Source organism: Mytilus edulis, chromosome 11 (assembly GCF_963676685.1).
Source record: "Mytilus edulis chromosome 11, xbMytEdul2.2, whole genome shotgun sequence".
Taxonomy (NCBI): Eukaryota; Metazoa; Mollusca; class Bivalvia; order Mytilida; family Mytilidae; genus Mytilus; species Mytilus edulis.
In genome coordinates, this window is record NC_092354.1 from 43,586,015 (window position 1) to 43,605,209 (window position 19,195).

The 19,195-nt window shown below is 38.0% G+C and overlaps 1 protein-coding gene across 1 annotated transcript; it reads right to left on the reverse strand.

Moving 5' to 3' along the window:
• Positions 1–398: 398 nt before the first annotated feature.
• Positions 399–17,716, reverse strand: LOC139495662 (zinc finger protein 271-like). The gene is made up of 2 exons (XM_071283967.1): positions 17,619–17,716; positions 399–3,532 (listed from the first exon to the last, which is right to left on the reverse strand). The coding sequence occupies exon 2, from the start codon at positions 3,427–3,429 to the stop codon at positions 1,834–1,836; it is 1,596 nt and encodes a 531-aa protein (XP_071140068.1). The 5' UTR covers positions 3,430–3,532; positions 17,619–17,716; the 3' UTR covers positions 399–1,833.
• Positions 17,717–19,195: the final 1,479 nt, after the last annotated feature.

Below are 19,195 nucleotides of genomic sequence, written 5' to 3' on the forward strand. Positions count from 1 at the left end.
TTCAAAAAGACACATGCACAGACTTCAAAAGTTTGAAAAAACAAACAAAAATTCATCAAATAAGATGATACCAATTTTCCAATACTTAGAGCATAATGCATTTTTTCTTAGCCTAAACATTAACATATATACTGGCCAATTGTTAATTATCAAAGACATAGATGATAGAGCACTATAATTTCTATTGATTCATATTTCGCCATTTATTCTGAGACAGCAATCCAGCAACAAAGTGAACTAAGATGTAATAAACTAGTTAAACTGAGATATGTTTACCGTAATTAATCTCCAAAGAAATGAGACAAGCAACTGCATACTTCACAATTAAAAATTTCTCTTCTTCTTTTTTTCATTTTTTTTGGTGGGGGGGAGGGGTTCAGTTTTCTCTATTCTTTATATTTTTTGCCAAGTACTCTCTATTTAATCTGTAACACCCCCCCCCCCCCCCCCCCCCCCCCCATTTCCCCCTCATCAACATACTCATAAATTATATTTGTATCCAGTAACATATTTTCTTTTGGCATCTATATGCAGCAAATGGCAATCAATAAAACATGAAATACAACAGTCAGTCTACAATGGAAGCCATGTTGCAAAAAAGCTGTTGTATATTCAACAAGCACAACATATCCAATTTAAAAATTAAGTACATTTTTGTAACAATAAAATACTGAAATGACTGGCGACATTTTGACAACATGACATATTACAATAATCATCATCCAAAAATATTACCGATACATCTAACACATTAAGCCATGTCAACATGGTCAAGATCTATTGGTAAGAATAAAAATTTTCAAAATGAGGTTGATGAATTTTTTATATGATATACATGTATCAGATCATATAAAACAAATATATTAAAAAAACAAGCTTGAATTACAGGAATAAAAGATTATGTTTGGGTTGATAGAAAAAAAATAGTTAATCAACTTTGACCATAAGGAAATAAAATAAATCTATTTTTAACAATAAATGTTCTATTTTTAGGTTTTTCTACATGTAAATTATTTTAGTTATCCATAGAAATTGACATTTACCATAAATAAATCAGATCGTTAATATCAAGAATTGAAATGAATATATGAATGGTTTATGTATGTAAATGATAAACGTACATTATTAATAAAAAAAAAATTCTACACAGCTACCCTTTTGCACAAAACATTGCCATTTTAATGCTGTAAAAATACACTAATATCACAACTACGACATATGGTCCCTAAACTACAAACAACATTAATAATACATAATTCACAATTTAAAGCTGAGAATACGTAGGCACAACTAAGGTAGTAGTACCCCATAAGTATCAAATATCCATTGTAATACAATATTTCCTTCTGTTTAAAGGGAAACAACTCTTATGTAAAATCAAAAATTGTCTCCCCTTACTAAATCTCTTAAAAGTACTTTAAATTCACAAAGCAATTGAAATAATTAGATTTAAATTGAAAAACTGTGAGTAATATCTTAAATATGAATATTCTGAAAAATTTGATTATCCAAATCGTACATTTTAAAATTTTCGACAAATTTTGTAAATTTTAGCAATAGTAGTTATGATTTTTGTAAAGGTTTCAAAAATACATATTCAATTTAAATAATTAACTTTCAATTATGCAACACTTAAATGTTAAAACTCAAAGAAATACCATTTAAATATCTGCTAAAAATATAATCTCTTTTATCATGGTTACAACTAAGCACAGATGAAATTCAAATTGGTTTTCAATGATGGTCAAATGGCACTTGAAGAATTTAATACAATATTATTAAATCTGAAAAAATAAATTCGCTAATTTTAATTTCAACATTTTAAAATTAAAACTACTTCAGATGACTGGTCAAATGACAATTAAATTCAATCCTGTCTCGACAGGACTTTCGGCAGATGACACATTTAAATGGGTCAGTATCATGTGAATGAAACCCATTGTGAAGCAGGTAAAGTGTACAATCTTCATAAATAATATGACAATGATTACAACGATACTGCTTCTGTGACGTGTTGACCTCATCTCTTCCTTCATCCTCGGTCATCTCCCCGGACATATTTGAACTGGTTTCAACTGATATGTAACTGGTACTGGGTTGAGTTGATGTGACAGGATCCATGGTGACACTTGAACTGTATCTTCTTTGTGGATACCTCTGCTTTCTTGAGTTTGATGATCCACGTAGCTTTGAATGTAGATTTGTACGATTTATCATGCCAGGTTCATCGCTGCCAACATTATCAGAGTGCTCACTGGTTACGCTGGAGTTTTCAGATGTTTTATGGTTAATTTCATTAATGTAAGCATCTGAATCCATGTTGGTTTTTTTAGTATCCTCATTATGGTTCGTTCCATCAGGGGTAGACATAGATCTGGAAGTATGAGAGTCGGAACTATATTTTCTGTTCCGACAAGTAGTTGTACTAACAACATCAGTGTCACTGTTTTCATTGGCTACACGGTCAGCAACAGACATGCCCATATTTGGGGTGAATGGTTTATGGTAAAACTCAGCAAAAGATCTGGCTTGTAAATTTAATGCTTGTGACTGTAAAATGCTGACCGGTGTTGGTATGTTGCTGTTTGTGGTTAAACTAACTGGTAAACAGACAGATCCTGCTGTCACAAATGTTGGTATCTGTGGTGGAAATGGAAATAGAGGAGACGAGACTTGATCTGCATGACTGCTTCTCGGTGAAAATGTATCAATGTGTGGTGATAAGGCATCTGGTGATTCCCCAGTACCCTGGGATCCCTCTGCCATTTTGGACTCTGCCATTTCTGAATGGGTTGCTAGGTGACGTTTGGCATCTTCATAATTTGCAAATTTAATTGGACATAGCGGACATTGGTGTAACATTTCCATCATGTGCCTGCGTTCGTGCATGCGAAAACTTCCACTTTGTGCAAATGTCTGACCACAAATTTTACAAATGTAAGGTTTTTCTCCTGTATGAACACGTTCGTGAGTTCTAAGTGTTCCTATCTGTGTAAATGATTTGCCACAAATTCCACAACGGTAGGGTCGCTCTCCACTATGTATTCTTTTATGTGTTGTCAAGCTACTGGCGTTGGCGAAAGCTTTACCACAAAGTTTGCACTGAAACCCAACTATCTGTTCTTGTTTTACCTTAATTGGTGGAGAAATTAAAACTGGTTTAGATTTTGAGGACTCAGTTCTTTGAGGTGGGGGAGGTGTATCGACTTTAATTCCAAGTTGACGAATATGAATACGTTCATGTTTCTTCCAGTTGCTACAGTCACTAAATCTTTTTGGACAAAATGAGCAGGCAAATGGCTTTTCACCGGTATGTAGTCTCATATGAGCCTTAATGTAGCTCGACTGGGCAAACTTTTTACCACAGAACTTGCAGCATGGCTTGTTGTCTTCGGAACTATAGTGAACCATGGCTGAATCAAATGACATTTCGCTGACTCCATTACCTATGCAGCTTTACCTTAAACCTTGCTAACTACATCTTGATATTGGTTGTTGGTATACACTTTACTGTTCTTTATAGCAGAGATACCTGAAATATAAAAATATAAATATTATTTCATTATATAACATTCCTTCCCAGTAATAGTACTGTTTAGGACAAATAAAAAAGTATGTGTGGTTCCAGTTACATCTGAAAAAATGTCAGGGTAGGTACATGTAGGAAGGGATTTTTTTTTTATTTTACATTTTTTATTTACCTTGAGTCTATGGGAGCAACATTCTGACTTTAACAGTGTTGTAGGGAAAATGACAAAAAAATCTTTAGGGTAGGCTAATATAAAGACTAAAAAGTAGGGTAGATAGGGTAACTAGAACCACACATATATTTTTATTTGGCCTTATTTTTACTTAAAGCAAGCATTTATCATTTCAAGTCTTTGACGAAGTGCTGGCAAAATTGACAATGTGATTGAAAAAAGTTTATGAAGGAAAATTGCTACTGAATTAATGAATGCAAGTTTTTTTTTATTATTGTAAACCTAACATGGTCAGATTTTTTGCATTGATCAATTAATTCTCAATTTACAGTACCTTCATATGTACAATGATGTACTAGAAGGTGGCATGATTGTATTAGCATTCTGGAATTTAGGTTGATCTTTTGTGTACCCTACCTAAGTCAATGTATCTTAGCAGTGTGATTGGACAACTGAACATACTTTCCCAAAATGAGGGAAGAATCAGTTGTAGAACAGGGATGATTCCACTATATAGTTTAGGGCCGCTTAGCGGCCCTTAAATCGACCAGCGGCCCCAAAAAAATGTACATGAAAATGAATTCCCAATTCAGGAAAATAAAATAAAAATCAATATTTCCGAAAAAGTTTCTGTCACTGATTAAGGCAACTATATTTTTGCATAGTTTGTTGTCAAAACGTTTTAAAATCCAGATAAGAATGCTGTTTACGATCACATTTATTAACAACGATTTAATTATTTCAACATGTGGCAAACAATTTTAGCAGCCGAATTCAATTGATTAATATGTAATGGGAGTATTCGATCTTGTAAAAGCAGATCGCCCAGCAAGTTGATAAAAATGGGTGTCAAAGCAGAGCTCGGCAGAGAGCAAATTCAAATTTTGATATAACATGTTTTGTAAAAGGAATTATTTCCTCAAAAGTTTGAGCGTTTTTTTTTTTGAAAATAATGTTGATGATAGACCATTCGTGAAATACGATGTCATCATTATGGAACTATTTCAAAAGTTTTGAAGATGATCCAAATAATTTTTAAAAAAAACGGTTCAATGCTTTCAATATCTTATCTTTGAACTTTTGTAATTGCTTTTCTGAATTCGACAATTGACCAGTTCAATTTGATATCCATTTGAATCAAGGTAAATTTATAGAGATGACCTGCTGTTGAAAAAATACCCGATGAATGATTTTTTTCAGTGGTTTATGTTAGCTGAAATATATGTTTTTGTAATAGGCCTAGGTAACTATAGCTAAGATGGTAGACTAGTGCATCATGTTCAATGATATTCATGTAATAACAGTAGCCCATCCAGAATTATTCAAAATGTTACAACTTACATGAACATCAGTGTACAGGTTAAACTTAATAGTATAAATTTTTCGTTTTTACAGGAATATAATGTTATTTCGTCTTAGATTTTATGCTTGAAAAATTCCCAATTAGAATAAAAATTCCCAATTTGATGTTCAAGGGACCCATTTGAAAACACCTGGAATCATCCCTGTAGAAAAATATGAAATAATATTATATACAGGTGAAAATGAATTTTTGAGAATTTTGTATGCACTGCATGATAAAAGACCTAAAAGCATTAGTAGCCTAAGGACAGTTACTAAGGTTTATATAGATAGCAAAAAAAGTTATGATTCATATTTAAATTAGTTTCTAAAAATTATAATGAACGTACTTCAGTTAACTCTGTATATATTTTTTTGGCAGTGTTAAAAACATGAGAAAGCAGTGAAAATATTAAAAGGCTTTCATTACCTCATGGCCAAGGGAATACTATGATGCAACCAAAAACATAGAATAATATAATGTTGCATGAGCAATCAGTTATTTTGTATGTTGTGTAAAATCATAGACCATGCAGACAGCAGTATACAACATATAGCAGATACCAGGCTAAGTAAGAGTCCTTGGTTTAGACTGAGTATTTGGCATTCAAATTTTTTGCCATGATCAACCATATTTGTTATTTTATATAGAATAGATTAGACTGTTGGTTTTTCTGTTTGATGATGGTTTTACACTATTCGTTATTGGGGCCCTTTATGACTTGTTATTCGGTCAGCCAAGGCTCTGTGTTGAATGTGGTGCTTTAACCTGTAATGGTTTCTCTCTTAGTAATAAAGGTTGTCTCATTTGCACTAGTACCACATCTTCTTATATCTGCATATAAAACTTACCAAAAAGATAGGTAGGAAATATTGTTTAGCGTCATGCTCGATGTTACCAATTTTAATGTAATGTTGTGCAAAGGTACAGGTGTAGGTCTTAAAATGACTAAAAATTAGATGAACAATAAGGTTTTGATCTAGTAATTGTAACATGACAGACAGAGTTCATCAAGATCCAAATAACAGAGAGTTCAAGATTACAAACAAGAGATATAGATTGTTCAAGATTGCAAACAAGAGATCTAAATAGTTCAAGATTGCAAACAAGAGGTAGTTAAAGATTGCAAACAAGAGATATAGATAGTTCAAGATTGCAAATAGAGGTAGTTCAAGATTACAAACAGTCAAAAATGTAAACATGGAGATTAGAAACTGCTTTAATTTCCAGAGTTTACTCCCTCTTTTCTAGTTGAATATATTATTTCCTATGGTTTTGTGGACTTTGCCTCCACTTGATTACTCTTTTGTTCATTTTCCTTTTCCTCGGGAAGCTTGAGTTTTTGATTTTACAGTTCATGTCATTGTATTTCAAACATTGTTCATACCACTAAATACTGAGCTCCCTAATGTTAAATGCAATGAGGAAAAGTGGCAGAAGATATATTTCAAAGAGACAATCAGAATTCATAAAGAAAACTGTTGTAGTTACAACCAATAATAAAAAATGAAAAGACCAACTTTCAACTCATTATCTACTAATAAATTATACCCTCAAAAACACAAACTAAAATTCAAATGGGGATGTAAAGATGTCTGGATTGAGTGGTGATGCAGACATCACTGGTTTCAGTCCCTCCCTGGTGATGCAGACATCACTGGTGTTATTCCCTCCCTGGTGATGCAAAAATCACTGTGGTTTGGTCCCTCACTGATGATGCAGACATCACTGGTTTTATTCCTCCCTGATGATGCAGACATCACTGTTTTAGTCCCTCCCTGGTGATGCAGACATCACTGTTTTAGTCCCTCCCTGGGGAAGCAGACATCACTGGTTTTGGTCCTTCCCTGGTGATGCAGACATCACTGTAGTTTGGTCCCTCCCTGGTGATGAAGACATCACTGTTTTTTGTCCCTCCCTGGTGATGCAGACATCACAGGTGTTAGTCCCTCCCTGGTGATACAGACATCACTGGTTTTGATCCCTCCTTGTGATGCAGACATCACTGGTTTAAGTCCCCCCTGGTGATGCAGACATCACTGTGGTTTGGTCCCTCTCTGGTGATGCAGACACAATAGTTTTAGTCCCTCCCTGGTGATGCAGACATCACTGGTTTTAGTCCCTCCCTGGTGATGCAGACATCACTAGTTTTGGTCCCTCCCTGGTGATGCAGGCATCATTGTTTTAGTCCCTCCCTGGTGATGCAGACATTACTGTTTTAGTCCCTCCTTAGTGATGCAGACATCACTGGTTTTAGTCCCTCCCTGGCGATGCAGACATCACTGGATTTGGTCCCTCCCTGATGATGCAGACATTACAGGTGTTAGTCCCTCCCTGGTGATGCAGACATCACTAGTATTGGTCCCTCCCTTGTGATGATGCAGACATCACTGGTTTTAGTCCCTCCCTGGTGATGAAGATATCACTGGTTTTAGTCCCTCCCTGGTGATGCAGACATCACTGTGGTTTTTTCCCTCCCTGGTGATGCAGACATCACTGGTTTTAGTCCCTCCCTGATGATGCAGACATTACTGGTTTTAGTCACTCCCTGGTGATGCAGACATCACTGGTTTCAGTCCCTCCCTAATGATGCAGACATCACTGTTGTTTGTCCCTCCCTGGTGATGCAGACTTCACGGTTTTTGTCCCTCCCTGATGATGCAGTCATCACTGTTTTTTGTCCCTCCCTGGTGATGCAGACATCATGGTTTAAGTCCCTCCCTGATGATGCAGACATCACTGTTTTTGTCCCTCCCTGGTGATGCAAACATCACTAGTTTTAGTCCCTCCCTGGTGATGCAGACATAACTGTTTTTGTCCCTCCCTGGTGATGCAGACGTCACTGGTTTTAGTCCCTCCCTGGTGATGCAGACATCACGGTTTTTTGTCCCTCCCTGGTGATGCAGACATCACTGGTTTTAGTCCCTTCCTGGTGATGCAGACATCACTGTGGTTTCTTCCCTCCCTGGTGATGCAGACATCACTGGTTTTGGTCCCTCCCTTGTGATGCAGACATCACTGGTTTTAGTTCCTCCCTGGTGATGCAGATATCACTGGTTTTTAAAAAGTCCCTCCCTGATGATGCAGACATCACTGTGGTTTGTTCCCTCCCTGGTGATGCAGACATCACTGGTTTTAGTCCCTCCCCGGTGATGCAGACATCACTGGTTTTAGTCCCTTGCTGGTGATGCAGACATCACTGGTTTTAGTCCCTCCCTGGTGATGCAGACATCACTGTTTTTTGTCCCTCCCTGGTGATGCAGACATCAGTGGTTTTAGTCCCTCCCTGATGATGCAGACATTACTGGTTTTAGTCACTCCCTGGTGATGCAGACATCACTGGTTTCAGTCCCTCCCTAATGATGCAGACATCACTGTTGTTTGTCCCTCCCTGGTGATGCAGACTTCACGGTTTTTGTCCCTCCCTGATGATGCAGTCATCACTGTTTTTTGTCCCTCCCTGGTGATGCAGACATCATGGTTTAAGTCCCTCCCTGATGATGCAGACATCACTGTTTTTGTCCCTCCCTGGTGATGCAAACATCACTAGTTTTAGTCCCTCCCTGGTGATGCAGACATAACTGTTTTTGTCCCTCCCTGGTGATGCAGACGTCACTGGTTTTTGTCCCTCCCTGGTGATGCAGACATCACGGTTTTTTGTCCCTCCCTGGTGATGCAGACATCACTGGTTTTAGTCCCTTCCTGGTGATGCAGACATCACTGTGGTTTCTTCCCTCCCTGGTGATGCAGACATCACTGGTTTTGGTCCCTCCCTTGTGATGCAGACATCACTGGTTTTAGTTCCTCCCTGGTGATGCAGATATCACTGGTTTTTAAAAAGTCCCTCCCTGATGATGCAGACATCACTGTGGTTTGTTCCCTCCCTGGTGATGCAGACATCACTGGTTTTAGTCCCTCCCCGGTGATGCAGACATCACTGGTTTTAGTCCCTTGCTGGTGATGCAGACATCACTGGTTTTAGTCCCTCCCTGGTGATGCAGACATCACTGTTTTTTGTCCCTCCCTGGTGATGCAGACATCAGTGGTTTTAGTCCCTCCCTGGTGATGCAGACATCACTGTTTTAATCCCTCCCTGGTGATGCAGACGTCACTGGTTTTAGTCCTTCCCTGGTGATGCAGACATCACTGGTTTTAGTCCCTCCCTGGTGATGCAGACATCACAATTTTTTGACCCTCACTGGTGATGCAGACATCACTGGTTTTGGTCCCTCCCTTGTGATGCAGACATATTTCAAAAAGACAATCAGAATTCATAAAGAAAACTCTTGTAGTTACAACCAATAATAAAAAGTGAAAAGACCAACTTTCAATTCATTATCTACTAATAAATTATACCCTCAAAAGCACAAACTAAAATTCAAATGGGGAGAAATGTGAGAATGTAAAGATGTCTGGATTAAGTGGTGATGCAGACATCACTGGTTTCAGTCCCTCCCTGGTGATGCAGACATCACTGGTATTGGTCCCTCCCTTGTGATGATGTAGACATCACTGGTTTTAGTACCTCCCTGTTGATGCAGATATCACTGGTTTTAGTCCCTCCCTGGTGATGCAGACATCACTGTGGTTTGTTCCCTCCCTGGTGATGCAGACATCACTGGTTTTAGTCCCTCCCTGATGATGCAGACATCACTGGTTTTAGTTCCTCCCTGGTGATGCAGACATCACTGGTTTTAGTACTTTCCTGGTGATGCAGACATCACTGTTTTTTTGTCCCTCCCTGGTGATGCAGACATCACTGGTTTTAGTCCCTCCCTGATAATGCATCCATCAGTTTTTTGTCCCTCCCTGGTGATGCAGACATCACTGTTTTTTGTCCCTCCCTGGTGATGCAGACATCACTGGTTTTAGTCCCTCCATGGTGATTCAGACATCACTGTTTTTGTCCCTCCCTGGTGATGCAGAAGTCACTGGTTTTACTCCCCCCTTGTGATGCAGACATCACTGGTTTTAGTCCCTCCCTGGTGATGCAGACATCACTGGTTTTAGTCCCTCCCTGGTGATGCAGACATCACTGTTTTTTCTCCCTCTCTGGTGATGCAGACATCACTGGTTTTGGTCCCTCCCTTGTGATGCAGACATCACTGGTTTTAGTCCCTCCCTGGTGATGCAGATATCACTGGTTTTAGTCCCTCCCTGATGATGCAGACATCACTGGTTTTAGTTCCTTGCTGGTGATGCAGACATCACTTGTTTTAGTCCCTCCCTGATGATGAAGACATCACTGGTTTTAGTTCCTTGCTGGTGATGCAGACATCACTGGTTTTAGTCCCTCCCTGGTGATGCAGACATCACTGTTTTAATCCCTCCCTGGTGATGCAGACGTCACTGGTTTTAGTCCCTCCCTGGTGATGCAGACATCACTGTTTTCTGTCCCTCCCTGGTGATGCAGACATCACTGGTTTTAGTCCCTCCCTAGTGATGCAGACATCACAATTTTTTGTTCCTCCCTGGTGATGCAGACATCACTGGTTTTGGTCCCTCCCTTGTGATGCAGACATCACTGGTTTTAGTCCCTCCCTGGTGATGCAGATATCACTGGTTTTAGTCCCTCCCTGGTGATGCAGACATCACTGTGGTTTCTTCCCTCCCTGGGGATGCAGACATCACTGGTTTTAGTCCCTCCCTGATGATGCAGACATCACTGGTTTTAGTCCCTCCCTGGTGATGCAGACATCACTGGTTTTAGTCCCTCCCTGGTGATGCAGACATCAGTTTTTGTCCCTCCCTAGTGATGCAGACATCAATTGTGTAAGTCCCTCCCCTGTGATACAGAAATCACTGGTTTAAGTCCCTCCCTGGTGATGCAGATATTACCAGTTTTAGTCCTTTCCTAATGATGCAGACACAACTGGTTTTAGTCCCTCCCTGGTGATGCAGACATCACTGGTGTTGGTCTCTCCCTGGTGATGCAGACATCACTGGATTTAGAGTCTCTCTGGTGTCGCACAGTTTGGTCCTTCCCTGGTGATGCAGACATTGTTTTTGGTCCTTTCCTGATGATGCAGACATTTCCGGTTTTAGTCCTTCCCTGGTGATGCAGGCATCACTGGTTTTTGTCCCTCCCTGGTGATGCAAACATCATTTGTTTTTGTCCCTCCCTGGTGATGCACACACCACTTTTTTTGGTCCCTCCCTGGTGATGCAGACATCACTGTTTTAATCCCTCCCTGGTGATGCAGACGTCACTGGTTTTAGTCCCTCCCTGGTGATGCAGACATCACTGTTTTCTGTCCCTCCCTGGTGATGCAGACATCACTGGTTTTAGTCCCTCCCTAGTGATGCAGACATCACAATTTTTTGTTCCTCCCTGGTGATGCAGACATCATTGGTTTTGGTCCCTCCCTTGTGATGCAGACATCACTGGTTTTAGTCCCTCCCTGGTGATGCAGATATCACTGGTTTTAGTCCCTCCCTGGTGATGCAGACATCACTGTGGTTTCTTCCCTCCCTGGGGATGCAGACATCACTGGTTTTAGTCCCTCCCTGATGATGCAGACATCACTGGTTATAGTCCCTCCCTGGTGATGCAGACATCACTGGTTTTAGTCCCTCCCTGGTGATGCAGACATCAGTTTTTGTCCCTCCCTGGTGATGCAGACATCACTTGTTTAAGTCCCTCCCCTGTGATACAGAAATCACTGGTTTAATTCCCTCCCTGGTGATGCAGATATTACCAGTTTTAGTCCTTTCCTAATGATGCAGACACAACTGGTTTTAGTCCCTCCCTGGTGATGCAGACATCACTGGTGTTGGTCTCTCCCTGGTGATGCAGACATCACTGGATTTAGTCCCTCTCTGGTGTCGCACAGTTTGGTCCCTCCCTGGTGATGCAGACATTGTTTTTGGTCCTTTCCTGATGATGCAGACATTTCCGGTTTTAGTCCTTCCCTGGTGATGCAGGCATCACTGGTTTTTGTCCCTCCCTGGTGATGCAAACATCATTTGTTTTTGTCCCTCCCTGGTGATGCACACACCACTTTTTTTGGTCACTCCCTGGTGATGCAGACATCACTGGTTTTAGTCCCTACCTGATGATGCAGACATCACTGGTTTTAGTCCCTTGCTGGTGATGCAGACATTACTGGTTTTAGTCTCCCTGGTGATCTGGTGATGCAGACGTCACTGGTTTTAGTCCCTCCCTGGTGATGCAGACATCACTGTTTTTTGTCCCTCCCTGGCGATGCAGACATCACTGGTTTTAGTCCCTCCCTAGTGATGCAGACATCACAATTTTTTGTTACTCCCTGGTGATGCAGACATCACTGGTTTTGGTCCCTCCCTGGTGATGCAGACATCACTGGTTTTAGTCCCTCCCTAGTGATGCAGACATCACAATTTTTTGTTCCTCCCTGGTGATGCAGACATCACTGGTTTTGGTCCCTCCCTTGTGATGCAGACATCACTGGTTTTAGTCCCTCCCTGATGATGCAGACATCACTGGTTTTAGTCCCTCCCTGGTGATGCAGACATCACTGGTTTTTGTCCCTCCCTGGTGATGCAGACATCAGTTTTTTGTCCCTCCCTGGTGATGCAGACATCACTGGTTTAAGTCCCTCCCCTGTGATACAGAAATCACTGGTTTAAGTCCCTCCCTGGTGATGCAGATATTACCAGTTTTAGTCCTTTCCTAATGATGCAGACACAACTGGTTTTAGTCCCTCCCTGGTGATGCAGACATCACTGGTTTTGGTCTCTCCCTGGTGATGCAGACATCACTGGATTTAGTCCCTCTCTGGTGTCGCACAGTTTGGTCCCTCCCTGGTGATGCAGACATCATTGTTTTGGTCCCTTCCTGATGATGCAGACATTTCCGGTTTTAGTCCTTCCCTGGTGATGCAGGCATCACTGGTTTTGGTCCCTCCCTGGTGATGCAAACATCATTTGTTTTTGTTCTTCCCTGGTGATGCACACACCACTTTTTTTGGTCACTCCCTGGTGATGTAGCATCACTCGTTTTTTAGTCTCTCCCTTGTGATGCAGACATCACTGTTTTTGTTCTTTCCTGATGACTTCATTGATAGGGGACTTAATTGTGAACAGTTAGGGGGAAAGCAATTTTGTTTAAATGACAAAACTACTACAAATGAACTGCAAATCATGGTCCTTGGCCTTGTGAAAGAAAAATTCAAATACTGACAGACTGATTTTATTGGGGAAATAATTATGATGGTCAATAATAAGGTTTATTAATAGTTAATGGACTAGTGACCCTTCTGATTGCATTAGAAGATTAATTAAATGTTATCACATCTTTATCTGTTGTACATTGTAAATGTTTATTAGCTGAGGGTAATAAACTTGTGAGAAACATGAAGACGGGTAAACATGGTAAAATTACTTGCGATTATATTTTTACACTTTCCAAATTTAAGTGATGAAATTGATTTGAAATACTTTCGTCATTTTGAAATTAATGGAAACGATTTCGTAAATGATGAAAATGGCCAGCGCTAGCAAAATCACTATATATATATTGTGTTGTAAAATGATGCCCTTTATGGGTTCTTGATTAGATTAATAAAATTCTTATCTTAGGCTTAAATTAATATATTGTTTGTTTGCAGTTTACCGACCGACCCTTGAAAATCCTCCCGACTGTGAAAATTTTATTGCTTTAAATTTGAAGAATTTTTTTTTAATACTTCTATTGACGCGATCCGGAACTTTGGGTCCTTTCCGGAAATGATTTAAAGTCTGGGTCAATTACGCATTTCAAGTTCGTTTTTTCTTAGCTTCCCGTCAAGCGTTCATGTGACCATTTAATGATAAAGCACATGGAAATTGTTTACAGGTATCCATGAAGTCACGGAGGAGTACTTTACGCTGTCGTCTCGTGTCAATTTTAAGACAAATAACAAACAAAAAAGTTTATTAGTAAACTGTTTATACAGATTCAGGCACATGTAATGATGTGTGATGATATCATTGACGATGATGCAGCGGATATTCATAACTGACACGATAACCATTCTGTCTCAAACAAATCGGGTACAGAATCTGTGGAGCCTGGCTTTATGGAACCAATTTCAGTGGTTAAATAATTCGACAGCAGCTTGAAGTATGGCATATTTTCTACAAATTGTTGTGAATCGATGAAACCACTCCTCCGTGACTTAAATCTTCATGGATATCTGTAAACACGTCTGTACGGAGGAAGGGCTCATTTGAAATGTTAATGGATATAGATCATGCCAAATCAATAAGAAGCAACCCTAACTACACAAAGATGTAGAGAAAATGAATGGTTAGCTTGAAAAATAAATATACTCTCTCTATATTAAATCTATCTTCGATTGCAATGAGTATGCTCCTTTAGGATAAGGGGGGCTGCCCCACTCATTGCAATTATTCTCTTTCTTACAATATTAAATATACCCAAACTGTGTGGCCTGTGTGAATTCAAGTAAAACATGTCCTTAGGAGCTATGCTGCCAATTTTGTTTATGCATTAAAATCATTTCAGTACAGACCATTTACTTTTAATGGGGTGCTATGGATTTCACCCAAAACTTTGGATTTCTTTGGTTTTCATTAAAGCCTGGCAAAAATATAACCTTATCACATACCCGGGTTGGGGGGGAGGGGGGGGGGGTTTACTGACTATCCTTTCGAGTATAACTGTGCCGACAGCACTTGCCAAATCATACCCTGTTCTAACCAGAAAACACTGAAAAACATACCCTGTTCTAAACAAAAATATTTAAAAACATACCCTGTTCTATACACGCTCAGAAAATGTATACCCTGTTCTAGACCTTATAAAATAGATGCAGTTCTAGACCCGGGTTCTAGACTATCTTTAAACAGTTCAATAAGCGATCCTGTTCTAAACAAATACTTTGTTTAAAAAAAAGACCCTGTTCTCACCAGAAGGGCATGAAAAAGCGCCCTGTTCTAACCAGCAGGACATGAAAAAGGGACCCTGTTCTAACCAGCAGGGTATGAAAAAGTGACCTGTTTTGCGGCACACTCATACCACTAAAAATATAGGAAGTAACTCCCCCGGGATCACATATACATTGTAATTAAATATTGTTAGAAATATGAAAACAGTCGAATGTCTTAATATTTTTTTTTCAAGTTGCCTTTTTTTCAATTGAGGCCTAAATTAAAATATTGTTTGTTTGCCCTTTTCCGACCCTATGTTTTGAAACAGGTTAGGTAGGTAGGTAAAATATTTTATTTTTTTCCCCAAAAAAATAACTTTGCTCGGTATATTATTTGTCATGGGTAGGCAGGTAGGTAAAATATTTTATTTTATAGATACAAAATCTGCATAATGTCATTTTTTTGTCCGTTTGTTTTTGCAAATAAGTTTTCCGCTGGGACTATTAGTTTTGAAAAAAAAATATAAGAGATAACTTTGTCCGGGCAGACATAAATTACTAGTAGAAAAAGTCCCTAGAGTGTTACAAATTTCGTGTGTGCCTTTTTTTCCAATAAAAATGCTATAAGACTTAAAACTCAATTGTCACGTATTTTGCATCACATTTATAAATGATCTGTATGGAAAACTTGGCGATTTTACTGCCAGATATTCTCCACTTTTGGTTCATGTCAGATATAAATAATTTAGCGGCATCGTTAACATAATCATTCTGATATGCGGATCACAAAAGGCCATCCCTACATAGAATACAAAGTCCGTTTACAAATTAGTTTGTACACACGTAAATACTTTTGTATCAAACGAACTTTTTTGTAAATGAACCCTGCTCTTTAAGTTTAAAGGTACAGAGTAACGTACTTCATATCATTATTTCAGAAAGCGTTCAACATCGATTTCAAATAAATGCTTTGAAACTTCAAATGCAAGTGTTCATGTCAAACGCTCAGGTGATACCAAACGGACTGGACCTTATACGTAAAGATAAAACCCGAGGATTCCGGTAAAAAAGTTTTGAGCGGGAAATACAAATATAAGATTTTTGGTAGGAACGAAAAAATAAAATAAAATAAAATCTTGCTGGTAAATACAAATAAAAGATTTTCAGGCGGGACGAATTGATAGGGTCGGTCGGTAAAGGGCAAACAAACAATATTTTAATTTAAGCCTGAGGAAGATTCAATGGTTATTTTTTTTTTTATTAAAAATACACTCTTTAATATCTACATTTTTCTGATGAAAATACTCTACTCATGAAAACATTCTAGTCAAGAAGCATACATGTCTGAATATATTTCTTTAAAACAGTTCTAGTCATAATGACATTCCTTGTTTATAAGTGTTCCAGTATTTAATAATTATACCATATTTTATGTCATGAATTGGATAATGACACTATGTTAAAGTTTCAGTTTTGGTTAAAAAGTTTTTTATCTGAAAATGCCTGTTCATTTGATGTTGGTTTTCAGCATGTCCAGTGTTTGTTGTTTTAAAATGTTTGTTTTTTCTTCACAAGAAACTTGGTTTAGTGTAACTGCTTGTTTAAACTGTATTTTGGCTGATAAAATAAAATATTTTTCCTACCTACCGACCCTTTAGTCTGAAGGTACAGTCGGAAAACTGCAAACAAACATATTTTTAAGGTTGGCCTTATCTATCTTATGAAAAATATAGTACCTGCAATAAAAAGGACCCATTGAGACCATCAGGCTAAAAATATATTGAGTTTACTGCAAATAGATTAACCAAAAAATACAAATTTGATAAGTATGTGTGGCTATAACCCAGTGCCGATAAGTCTTGTACATCTATACTGTACATAGTAAATCAGAATCTTAACCGAGGGTGGTAAAGGGTTATTTTTTGTGCAACATTTTCTGCCTTTTTGTTTCAAGTGTTTTCGTGTTTTTACATTTAATTTCTTGTGCTTAGTGTTTCCCCTTATTTACTTTTCGTGTTACGTGTCGGCACTCTTAATTTCTTGTGCTTATCCCACATTTCATTAGAAATAGAAAACAGTGACTAATTATGTGTTCCCAGGATATAAATTGCTATCAAATGACTATGAATGATATTTTTTTTCAAATCAGATGCTACTTGTGGACGTTCAGAGGTGACAGCGGGGTCGTCATGTCCATTAATAGTGATTACCTAATCTCCAGTCCAAGAACGGCTGAGTAATTACATTAAGTACAAAATGTATTAATTCCTTAATGTCTCTTGCTTCGTTTTTTCCAAATTTTTATTTTCCATGAAAATTTTTTGAGATTTTTATTACACGTGTTTCCTTGTTCAAAATATCTTTACCACCCTCTTGACCATGGTCCATGTTGCCTTTTGTCATGTTTGTTGGGAGAGAACACATTTATGGTATCTAGCTACATCTAGACTATAATGCCAACTGTACAGACATGAACAGTAGGACTCAAACTTTGTATCCCACCACCAGAAGGACATTTCCTTGTTATATTTAAGGGGAATAAAGTGCTTTCAAGGGGATAAGTTCAGCCAGACAGCTCTGACAGACGGACCGTTGTTGAAAACATCGACACTAGTGCAATCTGTTTGACATGACTGCTGTTAGTAATTGAGGAGTCTTGTCGGGAAAACCAGTCTTTACGTTAAGAAATAGCTTAAATATGTGCATCTAGCTTTAAAGTATTACTTTTGTGTCTGTAATGTGCCAAGTTCATTTAAAACTGTCAAGTCTCTTTGTTTTTGCTAACACAGATGGCGCTTTTCATACCTCTTTCAGTACTTCACACAGAAGAGTTTTAAATAGCCACCTAGAGGCACACCACAGGTTAACCCTTTCAAATTGCAAACTGAGACATTGTGTGGGGTTTAGTCTAGTGGATATGTAAAGCAAAATTCTATTCGGACGAAATATCATCTGGGTGGGAAATGTTACAGAAGTTGTTGTTATTTTTTTATCCGGAGGAAAATATTTCCCTGTGATATATTATCCATTTCGGTGAAATTCTTTCTGGGGAGTTAAAATATTGATTAGTTAATAAAAATGATAATATTTGTAAATACTATGTACTAATAATGGTGTATTTGTATAAAACCTAAATTAGTAAAAAAAAAATGAAAAAAAAATGTATTATTTTTGTTATTGTCGAAGTCCGTGAACGGTGACCTATTGTTGTTAATGTCTTAACCCGAATAATTCAGTCGTTATATTCCGCTACCTCGCAAGTAGGAGAGATCGATTACGGGGAGGGACTGAATTATTCGGGTTATTAATGTCTGTGACGTTTTGGTCTCTTGTGGACAGTTGTCTCATTGGCAATCATATACACATCTTCTTTTTTATATAATGGGAAATATTTTTACAGATTATAATTGAAAATAATATCCTGAACTATGTAAGTAAATACGGTATCATTCTTTTAAAAGACAAATATCATGAATACATATTAATACTCTAGTTCAGGGAAAGTAACAAATATGCTTCATTTTTATATCAAATGTTCGACCATTCTTTATACATGTAATAAAACATGGTAAATTTTATTAAGAAATTTTATAATTTGAAGAATCCTGTGTGATAAAAAAAAACAACCCCCAAATGTGAGTAAATTAAGATATTCAGAGAAGTAGGAACACACTGTATCAGATTTCACATCTCTAGTGTGACCGCAGCGGGTTGTAGAGCCACAGGGACTCGGTTACAGAACATGTAGCTAATGTAAATTTTGTTTATCAATGCTTTAGTTTCGTATTTACTGTCTATTCAGTTGAATTGCATTATTAAGGAAGCAACCTATAACTTTAAAAGGAGCTCGAGGGGCTTATGATTTTGTCTGAGTCAGATTTTTTTCGTGCAAAGCGGGAACATATCTTTTTTAGTTTTTCAACGCGATCAATCAATTTTTTTTCATCATGTAACACTCTAAGGTATGGCGGAATCTTGATTCAGAATATTTTTTTGTCATAAGCTTGACCATACTTTTTTTTTTTTTATCAAATTGGGGATCAGAATTTATTTATATTTAAAAAAAAAAAGTAAATAACCCCCTTTTAAGTTAAAGGGTTGTTCCATAAATGTGGCATAAATAAGTCTATGTTTTATAGCCATGTGCAGTTTACATAACTAAAAAAAGTATACGGATGATTTTTCAGTATTAAAAGGGAAACGGAGAGTAAACTGCATATTGCTAGAAAGAACAAAAAATATATTTATGATTTTTCAGTAAAGGGATATGGAAAGTTAACTGCACATTGCTAAAAATCAAA

Excerpts from the sequence above, each read along its gene's own strand:
- LOC139495662 (XM_071283967.1), bottom strand. The coding sequence starts at position 3,429 with ATGTCATTTGATTCAGCCATGGTTCACTATAGTTCCGAAGACAACAAG.